Raw genomic sequence first — 12,385 nt, 5'->3', positions numbered from 1 at the left:
AGATCAGAACAGTTTTCAACGGCCACCTCTGCACCGAGAAGCTCAGCCTCTCCGAGGTGGCAACGGAGACAGACGCCGTCGCGAATGGCGGAGACAAGCCAAGGCCGCCACACGTGAACCTCGGCCTCCACAGCTTGGGACACGGGGTCACAAAAGTTTGAGAGTAAAATACAGTGAAGGTGGTTGGCGGCTCCGCCCCGCTTCCTGTGTTTCCTTTTGAGGCTGCAGCTCAATCTCGCCCGGTAAAGCTGATGCGGAGAGAGCCCCGCGCGCCGTCGCCCCAGGACCGGCGCCCTGCGCGAAGCCGTCCCCGGGCCAGTTTTGGCCGCGCGCCCGCCTCCCGGCCTCCGTCAGCGCGGCGCGGGCCCCTCCGACGCGCCGTAGAGCTCCGCCAGCTTCCGGAAGCGTGGCCCCCAGTCCGTGAGGAAGTCGAAGCTCTGCTCCGAGTCCGACGTGGCCGACTGCAGGGAGCTGAGCGAGCCGGCCGCCGAGCCGTCGCCCTCGAACACGTAGGTCTGCAGGGAGTCGAAGGGCGCGGCCCACAGGTCCATGTCGGCCTCGTAGAGCTTGGCCAGCACGTAGCTGTGCACGCTGGTGCCCGCGGCGCGCGGCTGCGGCACGCGGCGCGAGAGGCTCTGGATCTCGGGCAGCAGCTCCGCCTGCACCTCGCGGGGCTGCCACATGGCCGCGATGTCGAAGGCCTCGGTGTCCTGCTCGCCGCCCCCCTCGTCGTCGTAGCGCACGATGTTCTCGTGGACGTTCTCGTCGTCGTCCAGCGTGTAGGGCCGCTTCCGGTGCCTCCGCAGGGACAGCATGAGCAGCACGAGCACTGCGGGCACAGGAGGCCGCGTCGGCGGGAGGCAGTCCGAGCCCCGGCCGGGAGGGGGTGGCGGGGGAGGGGGGGCCGGGCCGACCCTCGGGCAGCCGGGTGGGGGCGGCGGGGAGGCTCGTGGGGGCGGCTGGGTAGAGGGGGCCGGCCAGGTGGGGGCGGCGGGGTCGGGGAGGCCGGGCAGATCCCCGGCCGGGTGGGGGCAGCGGGGTAGGGTTGGCGGCTGGGGTGGGGGCGGCGGGGAGGCTCGTGGGGGCGGGGGCGGGCGGGGTTTGGGCGTCACCCCACGGGCAACCGCGCTCTCTCTGCCTGCCGAACCTTGCTGCTGCTAAGTCACTTCAGTCGTGTCCGACTCTGTGTGATCCCATAGATGGAAGCCCACCAGGGATTCTCCAGGCAAGAACACTGGAGTGGGTTGCCATTTCCTTCTCCAACCTTACGTGATAGCTAATTCCAGGTGGTTCAAGCAGACGTGAAAGTGATAGTCGCTCACTCAGGTGCGGCTCTTACGACCCCGTGGACTGTAGGCCGCCAGGCTCCTTTGTCCGTGGGGTTCTCCAGGCCAAGGATCCTGGAGTGGGGTGCCATTCCCTTCTCCAGTGGATCTTCCCCATCCAGGGACTGAACCTGAGTCTCCTGCATTGGCAGGTGGGTTTTTTACCAACAGCACCACCCGATCTCTGCCTTACTTTATCGCAATGAAATGCGTGTGGATGTCTACACCCAGCCACCCAAGTTGTAACGTTTCGTTAACCAGACACAAAGCCCAGTGGCCCGCCGTGGAGTATATGCTTAAGGGTTAGGTGATGTCTTCTGACTAGGTAAGGACGCACACGTATTTTCTTATTACAATCTAAAAACCTTACTCTGTAGGTGAAATCCTGCCTTTTTTTTTTTTTTTTTACATTGGCGTCTCTATAGGATTCTACTCTAAATATACTGTTGAGCCTTGAGCAACATGGATTTGAACTACTGGAGTCCACTTCAATGTGGATTTTTTTTTTTTTTCTGGTAAGTACATGGTACAGTACTTGTCGCAGATGCTGAAAGGTGGATACTCTGGGCCAGCTGTTAAGTTATACACCACTACAGGGCAGGTCTGCACTCCTCACGCCAACCCACCACTGTCCAGGGGTCAGCGGCAATCATATAGTGATGCAAATGCATATAGACACGTGCTAAGTATGAGCCAAAGTCTTTGTCTTTTCATGTTTTCTTTAAAAAATAAGAGCGCATAAGTGACTTTCATTGTCCAGTTAACTCAGATTCCTCAGAAAAGCCTTCTTTAGAGAGATGGTTGTGGCTTTCCGGATCTAAGGATGTTCATGGAAGAGAGGGAGTGAGCAGTGACATTTTATATAATTCAGCATATTATCAAAGAAGCACCACACTGTTAGATGTGCCATTGCAGGTTTGGATAAAATTTTATCCCAACAAATGTTTGTTTTTTCTAGCATGTGTGTTCAGTGGGGTTTAAAGGAGAGATAGAGATAAGCCCATTGAACTGTTTATCTCTGTGACTGAAAATGTTTTCCAGGAAGTGTCTGAGGTTTTGGCTGTAGAATCACTATTGATTTTTTTTTTTTTCCTGGTGTGCTTTGTTATAGCTGGTGAACAGTGACAGCTTGACCACACTGCACAATAAGACCCCGGTTTATCCCAGGGAGAGAAATGGAATACAGTCATATGCCTATTAAGATTATGGATTAACTTAAAGAAATCACAGTAATGGTTTTTAAAACCTGAATGTGGATTGTGAGTTGCAATTAATAACGTTAATACACGAAGTTTCCCTGTATAGCTTGGGTGACAAAATGCACGCACAGGAAACAGTTATAAACTCTTGTATGTCATCTCTGTGTTGTAACCCAACCTACAGAACTGTGGGATTTTGGAGAAATGGGCTAATAGAACTTTAAGGAAGTGGTGGCTTGAAGTGGGCTGTGGTGGTTGGGGTGTGATTTGGATGGATGGATGCAGGTTGGAAAAATGGGACTGTAAGTGAACTTGCTGTGTTTGTGGGATTCAGTGAACAGTTACTAAACTGCAGTATTTGGGGGAATTACCTGATGCAAAGGGGAAACATTGAATATGACATGATTTCTTTTTTTATAGGCTTGTGATCTAAGGAGATGATAGACGTTAATGATTAATATCAATCAGGCAGTGATAAGGACTGTCATAGAGCTACAAGAGTTTCACAGAAAACACAGACGCAGGACCAGTTCATTCTTCCTGGTGCACTGGGAAAACCTTCATACCAGTGACACTGGAGTGATAGGTGTGGGATTTCAGAAAATACTGGGAAGCAAAATTAGAAAAATCTCTTAAGTTTCTACTAGGAAGAATTCTGGTATTGCCAGAATTTTTGCCAGTAGAAATTTCCAGTAGAGAATTATGGACTTTATAGAGCTCTTAAAAAAGTAAAGATTCCTGCATGTCTTATTTTTTAGGTAACCTGATTTAAATGGCTCAGAAGGTAAAGAATGCACCTGCAATGCAGGAGACCCAGGTTTGATCCCTGGGTCAGGAAGATCCTCTGGAGTTGGGAAAGGCAGCCCACTCCAGAATTTTTGCCTGGAGAATCCCTTGGACAGAGAAGCTTGGTGGGCTACACACCATGAGGTCACAGAAAGTCAGACAGGCCTGAGTGACTGACACTGTCGCTGATTTAAGTAATAAGTATCATGTAACCCCCTGAAAATCAGATTTTGGGGAAAATGACCCTATTCAGCTGAAAGGCTTCCCTGACAGAAGAGAATTGGTTCTAGGGATGTTTATTATTTAGGATTTATAGGCTCAATACCTATGAGATAGGGCCTATGAGATTTTCTAGGAGCTAGGTACATATTTGAGACATGAAAAAAAATACATAGTCAAAATTAATGTTTATATACTTGTCCACAAAATATTTTTTTGACAAATCAACTGCAGTTCAGTCTTATGAATTCAGTTTTATGAATTATATTTAATGTGAAATGTGCACTTTTAGAAAAAACTGCCTAAGAGTATAAGGATTTTAGGATAGATTTGCTCAGTTTAGATACTGAAAACTGTCTGTTTACTACATACAATTCAAAAGACAAGACATTATGGGTTTGGGAGCCACAGAATAAACTGCCCCTTGCACACCACTTCTGGCCTAGGTGCTTCTTTGTGCCAGCCTCTAAATCAGTCTCTCTGTAACGGTGGCTCCTTCTATTTGTGGGGTAGGGTGAATTTATAATGTAGACATTTTCCAAAGACAGAAGGAAGGAAAGCCAGACTGGAAATTTCTCCCAGGAGCAAGTTTCTTCAAAGGCCTCTTGTAGGTTTTCCTGTTATGCACTCAAGGACCCCCAGTGCCACCTTCTGGACACTCAGGGAATCGCAGGAGGGTTTTATTTGTCAGTGTAGAAAGGGACCAGAAACCTAAAGGTTCTCTCTGATCCAGGGATTCAAGGACTTAGAAAGGTAACTTCTTTATACTGTTATCTCCCTTCACTTAGCACTGAGCTGAGACAACAAAAGTGAACCACATGTACTTTAAAATGGTTTTTGAGAAGCATATTCAACAGACCTACTGGAAATGCAGTCAAGCACTGACGTTTTACAGTCAGACCTTTCTTTGGTCTGACTCAGTCTCTTGGTGTGGAGGTAAACTTAAGATCAGGGCTTAAATTCTAATTTAAATCCCCAGTGCTTTACTCTTTTCCCTTATAGAATGCTAGAATTTCTTCCAAATTGGATAATAGTACTGTTTACTAAGACTGCTTTTCTCTAAGCAAAATATGTGTGCTATGAATTAACTCAGTCAGAAGAGGTGGGAGCTGTGCACAGATATTTTCTTGGTTTCAGAGATGAGTTTAGGTGTTGTACTGTTTGCCTTTGAGTGTGGGTGTTGAGAATGACAGCACGAATGGCCTAGGTACAAGGCGGCTGGGGGGCCGCTCTGCAGGCAGTATGGCCTCAGACGAGGAAGACCCCTCCCACTGACCTGTCAGCGTCTTTCTGTTTCACCAGCAGAGGCACACCGGCCCTGGGTCATGTGCTAAGGCCCCCAGACGGCTTATCCTCCCAGCTGTCTGTGTGGTTCAGTCTGCCGCTTCTTTCAGCTCTCTGCTCAAAGGTTCTCTTAGCAGTAAGGTCTTCCCTGACTGCCCCACTTAAATGACGCCCCACTCTGTCTCCTCTGCCCTCAGCATTCTATGTCCCTCCTTCCTTCTCTGTAACACTTACCATCTCTGGGAGCTGGGGGTGAACATTCGGGAGAAGGGGGCGTACTGCTCAGATGCAGGGATGTGCAGCGTGGGGCCTGCCTGCCTTTCAGTCCTGGCTCTGCCCCTGAGATTTGGTTTGGCCCTGTCACTGCCTGTGTGTGATTTGTAATAGCTGTTCCCTATCTGAGAGGAGGGTGTTAGGAGAGGTGATCATCACGTCCTGTCCAAAATTACCACGTAGGTTCTGTGATGTCAGAATGACTTGCTTTGTTTTGAAGTAAGCTCTGTGAAGGCTGGGACATTTCTGTCTTACTAATCCCAGCATCTAGAATGGCAGCCTGGCTCTAACAAATGCTTGATAAATATGTGTGCTTTGATCTGGCCTTGAAGGAAGGGACAGTCTTCCCTCTCTTTCCTTTTTCCTGGCGTTGCTCTGCCACCCTTGCAATCAGCCCGGTGTGGAAAGCCAGTTGTGGCTGGCTGAGTTAGGATGCTGATGGGAAGCAGGTGCAGGGCCCCCTGCGTGGGGAGGAGCTGCTCACTCACCCAGGAGGGCCCCCAGTGTGGGGAGGAGCCTCTCACTCCCAGCGTGGAGAGGAGCCGCTCACTCACCCAGGAGGGAGGAGCCGCTCACTCACCCAGGAGGACGAAGACGCAGGCCAGGATGGCGATGAGCGCGCCGCGGCTGAGGCTCACAGGGAGCACGTAGGCCTCGGGGCTGCAGGACAGCACGTGGCCCCCGTCGTCACAGCCGCACACCTGGATGGTCAGCGTGCCTGTGCTGCTGAGCGCCGGCTGCCCCCCGTCCGCGATCAGGATGGGCAGGTAGAAGACACTCTGCTCCTGCTGCCGGAAGCCGGACCTCCTGGTCAGAATCCTGGCGGTGTTATCTGGAGCAGACAGGATTCCAGGATGGAAAGGGAAGAGGGAGCAGGAGAAGGGAGTGGAAAGGGAGAACCATTGAGAGAGAGTTAATTTGGGGGGTTGGGGGAAGCAGGGGCAGGAACCCAGTGGTGAAGGTGGGAGAAGGGACAGCATTCCCTGGAGAAGGTCTGCTGCAGCCGCTCAGATTCGTCAGGGTCAGCAGTTGGGTTCAGAAACCAAGATTTTTGCTTGCTTCTAGGCAAAACCCTGAGGCCTAGGAGAGAAACCCTTTTTGAGAGTCTGTCTTCCCCTTTGTGACATAAAGTGCCCAGGGCGAACTGTCAGGCTTCAGATCTAACTGAAATGTCCCTGGGAAAGCTCGACAGAAATGAACAATTGCTGGCGACTTGTGGTCCCTGTTTGTTCTCACTCAGCAGCTTTCCAGGGCCCCCGCTGCTGCTTTTGTGCCTCCAGGAAAAGAATGCAGAGAAGCCCACGTGGCTCTGGCAGACTGCTGCTTTTTGCCACTACGGCTGGAATTCATGTCTCTGGCTATTTTCTTTTATGCCTTTGAAATGCAGTCACCAGTTCCTGTGCTTTCTGATGAACTTGCTCATTTAGCAGAAGCTTATTTGAAATCCCCTAATCAAATGACACACCCTGTTACTTCCTACTACTTGAAGGTCTGAGTTTAAGCAGTTCATATGAATTTGGTGAAAATTCAATACTGGTTTTTCCCCCCAGTTTTAAAGAGGATTAGCCAGCTTGTTTGGTATGTTGGTGTGTGTGTGTGTATATTTTTATTTGCTGATGCTGGGAAGGATTGGGGGTGGGAGGAGAAGGGGACGACAGAGAATGAGATGGCTGGATGGCATCACCGACTCTGTGGACATGAGTTTGAGTGAACTCCGGGAGTTGGTGATGGACAGGGAGGCCTGGCGTGCTGATTCATGGGGTCGCAAAGAGTCGGACTCGACTGAGCGACTGAACTGAACTGAATGTAATGTTTTAGGATCTTTTATCTTTTAATCTGTGTTCTCAAGTTTTCTTGAGTGGGTTTTTGTAAAGCTGGTGTCTTTTTCAGCAGAGAAGTTTGAGATGTGGAAGGACATATAAGCAGTGACTCTCAAAGTCAACATCAGCAGTGTGGACGGTTCTCTGGATGCATTTCACAGGGAGGAGTCTAGAACTTCACACAAAATTCTGAGAGCCTAATCAAAGGAGACGTTACTAATATCAGTATCAGTATTTCTTACATAATAAAGGATTATGCTTTTCTACGCTCTTGACTTTGGATATTTGTATATGATTCGCTTTTGATGACGGGAATGAGCAAAGGTGATCCGTGTCACTTCCAGGCAGCAGTGTGTACCAGCCGGTGTGATTCTGGTGCTCTCTTGCCTCGGTGTAGTGTGTGAGAGCACGTTAGATGGAGAGCCAGGCAGCCTGGGTCGCCTGCACTTGGACAGCTGTCCTGCATCGTTAGACCCGCAGTCGGCTTGTGTGAGCAAGACGTTAACGTTAGTTGAGTTAAGCCACTGAGACTTTGGTGTCCTTTATTTCCACAGCGGAGCCAGCCTAGCCTGACTAATACGTTTTTCCTTAATAATTTCCACCTCTTCCTCCCCCTGTTTTTTCACGAGAGCAGTTGATCCTTGAGTGCTTATGTGCCCGTGTGTAGACTTCACATGCGGCAGCTCTGTTCCTCTTTAGCACCATGTGGTGAGATAATGGGGATCTCAACCTGTCACACTGAGATAGTCAAGCCCTGGAGAGATCATGTGATGGGATCCAAGTCACTGGTTTACTAACAGAGCTGGGGTTTGAACTCTGGTCTCTGACTCCAAATACATACTTCTTCCATTGTTATGTAACCACTTAGTTTTGTAACAATGTTGAAAATTATTCAGCTAATTGAAATCTCTATCTGCTTTTTAAAGGCCTTCTTTTTCTCATTTCCTTCTCAGTGGAAAAAGATAGCAGTTGGTTGCCAAACCTGAAGATTATATTTGTATTTCCACCTGCCACGCAATCTACCTAATCTTCTCTGTTTTGTAAATTTAATAGCTAAGGATTATTAATTTTGCTTCACAGTTTTTTTTTTTCCAGAAATCAGATTTTTCTCAAACAGAAATCTTTTTCATTTTCATCAAGGACAGCTCATCAGATTTTTAGAAAGCTGGAGAAGAGCCGAATTTCTTATCAGTATTACATCATGCCTCCCATGCATCATCTATTTCTTGATCTCAGATTTATTTAAGATTAAAGAAAAAAAGATCAATATCATATTGCTGAGACTGGTCCTAGAAAGGGGCTGGCATATAGTAGCAGATTTTTTGTTGAATATTATAACTGGAACTTGACTAACCCATTTGGAAATATTATTTGTTTCCACAGTAACACGAAACTCTGTGTGTGTGTCTAGAACAGGAGGTCCCGACTTCCAGTCCCAATCTTAATGTTTGCTCACTCTGATCTTGGGCTGTTCACTTTCTTCCCCCAGCTATCAAATGAGACCTGCCAATCAGCGGCGTTAGTAACTTCCTTAAGACCTTACAGGATTATTGTGAATATCAAATAAAGCAAAATATGGGAAAATGTAGGTAAAACTAAGTATACACACAATCCTTTTCACAGTGCTTTGGGAATTTAAAAAAGTAAGAAAGGCTTTACTTGAGATAGTGCAGTGTTGTGTTCATAAGTGAAAAGAGTGTTTCAGGCATGGGAGTTGGGGGGCTTGACAGTAGATCCGCCATTATCAGATATTGGTCAGTTATGTAATGAGCCTCAGTAAAGGATACTCAAGGGATAAATTGTCATGAGGAGATTAAGAGTTCATTCTCTTTGCTGAAGATGTGCTGATTTCCGTTTTGGAAAACCTTCCAGGAGATGGCTCACGTGTTTTAACAGTCGCCGTGTTCCAGTGGCCCATCTTTTTATGGTACTGACTCCATGAGTTGCTGCCCAAAGTCAAAGTAAGGAAACGGCAGCATTTTGCAGTTGCTGTGTATTGTTTCTGTACTGATCTTACAGACATCAGTGAAGGAACAGTGACACTTAGGAAAATGAAGAAACAACATCATGTGTTGTTCCCCCCCCAGGGTTTCTACTATAAATCCTACCCTGAAGGGGTTAAACAACCTTTTAAGGGTTTCCAAAGGAAGTAAGTTTCCCTAGTGGCTCAGATGGTAAAGAGTCTGCCTGCACTGTGGGAGACGGGTTCAGTCCCTGGGTCAGGAAGATTCCCCTGGAGAAGGAGATGGCAACCCACTCCAGTATTCTTGCCTGGGAAATCCCATGGACAGAGGAGCCTGGCGGGCTCCTGGGGTCACAGAGAGGCGGACACGACTGAGCAGCTGACACAGGAGAAGCAGATAAATGCGTGATTCAGAATCAGGCCCAGCAAAAACCAGCGTGTTCAACCACAGCGCTGCTGCTGTGATCCATACTACTCTTCCTTTCAGAATTGTCTGTTTTGATAATTTTTTAATGTAGAAGTTTAAAAGGATGACTTGGAAGAATGCTTTCCATTTAGAATAAACCAGGTTTGATATCCTCAGGTGTCAATAGCAGAACGTCGTGTGGGATGGAATTAACACTTTGACGTTTGAGGCCAAGACTAGCTGTGCCTGAACCATGGTCTTTTGTTGCCCTTTGTTTAGACTGTTAGAATTGACCGCACTTTAGATTGGAATGGAAATGAGGCCACTCAGCCCAGAGAAGTGATGCCCTTCCTCCCCAAGGTCAGACCAGTTGGTCGCAGACCTAGCACCAGAAGGGGTTTGTGCCACAGATTTAAGTTATTTTTGCACTTGCTCTGACCTTTCCCTGAAAATCCTCTGGCCAGAGAACAAAAGCCGCTCCTTCTCCCATCTGTGCCCAGTGAAGTGTGCGCTTGGTCTGTCAAGTCTGTAGCTGATCTGAGTGTTTTTTGGAGTAGAGGGGTGTAGAATTCTATTCCAGCGGAGCTGTAGTGGGAAGCACTTTCTGCAATAGGGAACCCCACCTGATTGTTCTTTCTGAATCACTCCAAAGTAGTAAAGAGGTTTCGGTGCCAGAACTACTCACTGTGTTTCTGAATCTTCCCTTTGTTCTCCGTTACTTAGCCTCCGCCTCCCTTTTGTTCTGGGAGCTTTTCTCTGTTTCCCGCTTTGATCCTTGCTTAGATGTGTCCCCTCAGGTTTTTCTATCTAGGCTGCTTCTGTCTCCTTGCTCAAATTCTTCTCATAGTTAAAGAGCAAACAAACAAGGCTGCTCGGTGGGGATGGAGGAGGCCCATAGCCTGTGTGCCTCCACCGTGTCAGCCCAGAGCCAGTGTGCAAATATGTGTGAACTGACTTAGTAAAAGGTTCAGAATTCGCAGAGGACATTTTTTGTCTTTGATGTTATGAAACAAAACTTTAAAAGGATCATACAAATGAGCTTTCATGCTTTCCATGCTGTTAACGTTAAAGAGCCGGTGACCTCCGACCTGTGCACGGTATAGCAACCCACAGTGTCCAACCCACGCTGTGGAGAAGCATCGGTAGCCAACGGATTACCTTGGTTGTCCCTTACGGTGAAATTGGGGTTGTTAGCAGCCTCAGGAGCCAGGCTGTAGTAGAAGTGCTGGCCATTGCGTGGGTCGTCTTGGTCCACGGCGCTCACGGTCTGGATCAGCTGAGGGAGGGACGTGAAACCAGGCGAGTCAGAGTCAAAAGCTTCCAGGGAAGGTGAGACCCCAGGCTGCGTTACCTAATGAGGACATCCTGAAACTCCCCTCGCGGTCTCTGTACCATCTCACAGCCCAGACTGAGGTTGGTTTATTGTTGGGGCTTCCCAGGTGGCTCAGTGGTAAAGAATCCTCCTGCCAACAGGGACGACTCAGGAGAGGCAGGTTTGATCCCTGGGTTGGGAAGATGTCCTGGAGAAGGAAATAGCAACCCACTCCAGTATTCCTGCCTGGGAAATCCCATGGACATAGGAGCCTGGTGGGCTACAGTCCATGGAGTTGCAGAGTCAGACACGACTGAGCTACTGAGCACGCATGCACGTGTGACAGGCCCAGGGTAGATGTCACCTAGATGCTTTGGACGCTAGATGTGGAAATAGCACACTGCTCTCCCTCCTTATCTGGCCCTTTCTGGGCAGTCAGCACAGAAGGCTGAAGGAAAGGGCTCCGGGGCCACAGGGCCTGCCTGTTCCCCGGCATCTGTCCTCTCACCTCACCTTCTCAGCCTCACCTTTGGGGTCATAGTTCACGGTCAGATTGCTGTCTTCGAGAGTGAAAGTGAAAGTGTTCGTCGCTCAGTCATGTCTGAGTCTTTGAACCCCATGGACTGTATAACTTGCCAGGCTCCTCTGTCTGTGGAATTCTCCAGGCAAGAATGCTGGAGTCGGTAGCCATTCCCTTCTCCAGGGGATCTTCCCAACTCAGGGATCGAACCTGGGTCTCCTGCATTGGCAGGTGGATTCTTTACCATCTGAGCCACCAGGAAAGCTTTGGGAGGCCTCTATTTAAAAATGACCAATACCTAGTGGGCAGTAAACAGACATTTAGTTGATTATTTCACGTTAATGGAAACAGATGTGACAGAATGGCTCGCAGAGCAGTCACCGTTGGCGGGAAGAGGAGCTGGATAGAGTACAGGGCACAAGGCCCTCGGGGTAGGGTTCCCGAGCAGACAGGAACCGGAGGCAGAGCTTGGGGCTGAGGAGAGCAGGAGGGGGAATGGCGGCTTCTTGAGCTCTCTGGCCAAAGTGTGCCTTTCCCACCTGCTCTTCAAAGTCCTGAGTTGCTATGAAGGGTTTGATGGCCAGGATGGAAAAGCTGGTAAGACAGCATGTGAAGTACACAGCTGAGATGCTGGCCGGCAGACGGCGGGGTAGAGACAAGGTGTTGAGGGGTGGTCTCCTCCCTGAGTGTGTGCTCTGCCATCAGCCAGCAGCACACCCCTCTCGGGCCTGGCTCTGGATGCGACACTCCTGCTATCAGAAGCTGGCTGTTAACAGCATAGAAGATGGAATGTTAGAGGTCAGCAGGGGGCTGAGGTGGGCTTGCTTAGTCTCTGTCTCTCTATCTCTAAATGAAGGGGGGTACAGCTACCCTCACAGTGTCCCAAAGAGTGAGTAACCCAAGGGGAAGCTTCCAGCACGGGGCTTGCTGTAAAGTGTTGCTCAGGCCCCGTTCAGGGGAGGACTTGATGCCTTCACCTGTTAGTCTCTCTGGGGATGGCCTCGGCTGGTGAGACCCACCTCCCCACAGTCTCCACATCCTTCCAGAACAATCCGTGTCCAGCGACTGATAGATGGTGTAAATGCCTGGCCATCCCATCTTGACTAAGGAAAGCCCTAGTTCTCGGCGTAGGAGGAGGAATCCACGGCTGTCCGTGTGCACCGCTGCTGGACGTCTCTTGTCCAGCCCTGCAGAAGCTCTTCCCTTGCACAGCAGTTGGTCCCAAGGGCATTCCTTACTCATCACTAAACATCTTAGACCAGCACTCCAGCTCAGCTC

General features: G+C 49.3%; 1 protein-coding gene across 1 annotated transcript in view; it reads right to left on the bottom strand.

Moving 5' to 3' along the window:
• Positions 1-350: 350 nt before the first annotated feature.
• CDH20 (cadherin 20) overlaps positions 351-12,385 on the bottom strand; it is a 52,993-nt gene continuing 40,958 nt past the window's right edge. Inside the window, exons 9-11 of the mRNA XM_055416836.2 lie at positions 10,434-10,551; positions 5,667-5,918; positions 351-829 (exon numbers count right to left, since the gene is read on the bottom strand). Of these exons, the coding sequence (XP_055272811.2) occupies positions 351-829; positions 5,667-5,918; positions 10,434-10,551 (849 nt within the window). The remainder of the gene's footprint in view (positions 830-5,666; positions 5,919-10,433; positions 10,552-12,385) is intronic.

This window comes from Moschus berezovskii, chromosome 28, assembly GCF_049115385.1.
Source record: "Moschus berezovskii isolate FMDL1 chromosome 28, NW_MosBer_1.0, whole genome shotgun sequence".
Lineage (NCBI taxonomy): Eukaryota > Metazoa > Chordata > Mammalia > Artiodactyla > Moschidae > Moschus > Moschus berezovskii.
Note: the sequence above shows the minus strand (reverse complement) of the source record. Positions and strands in the feature narration are given on the sequence as shown.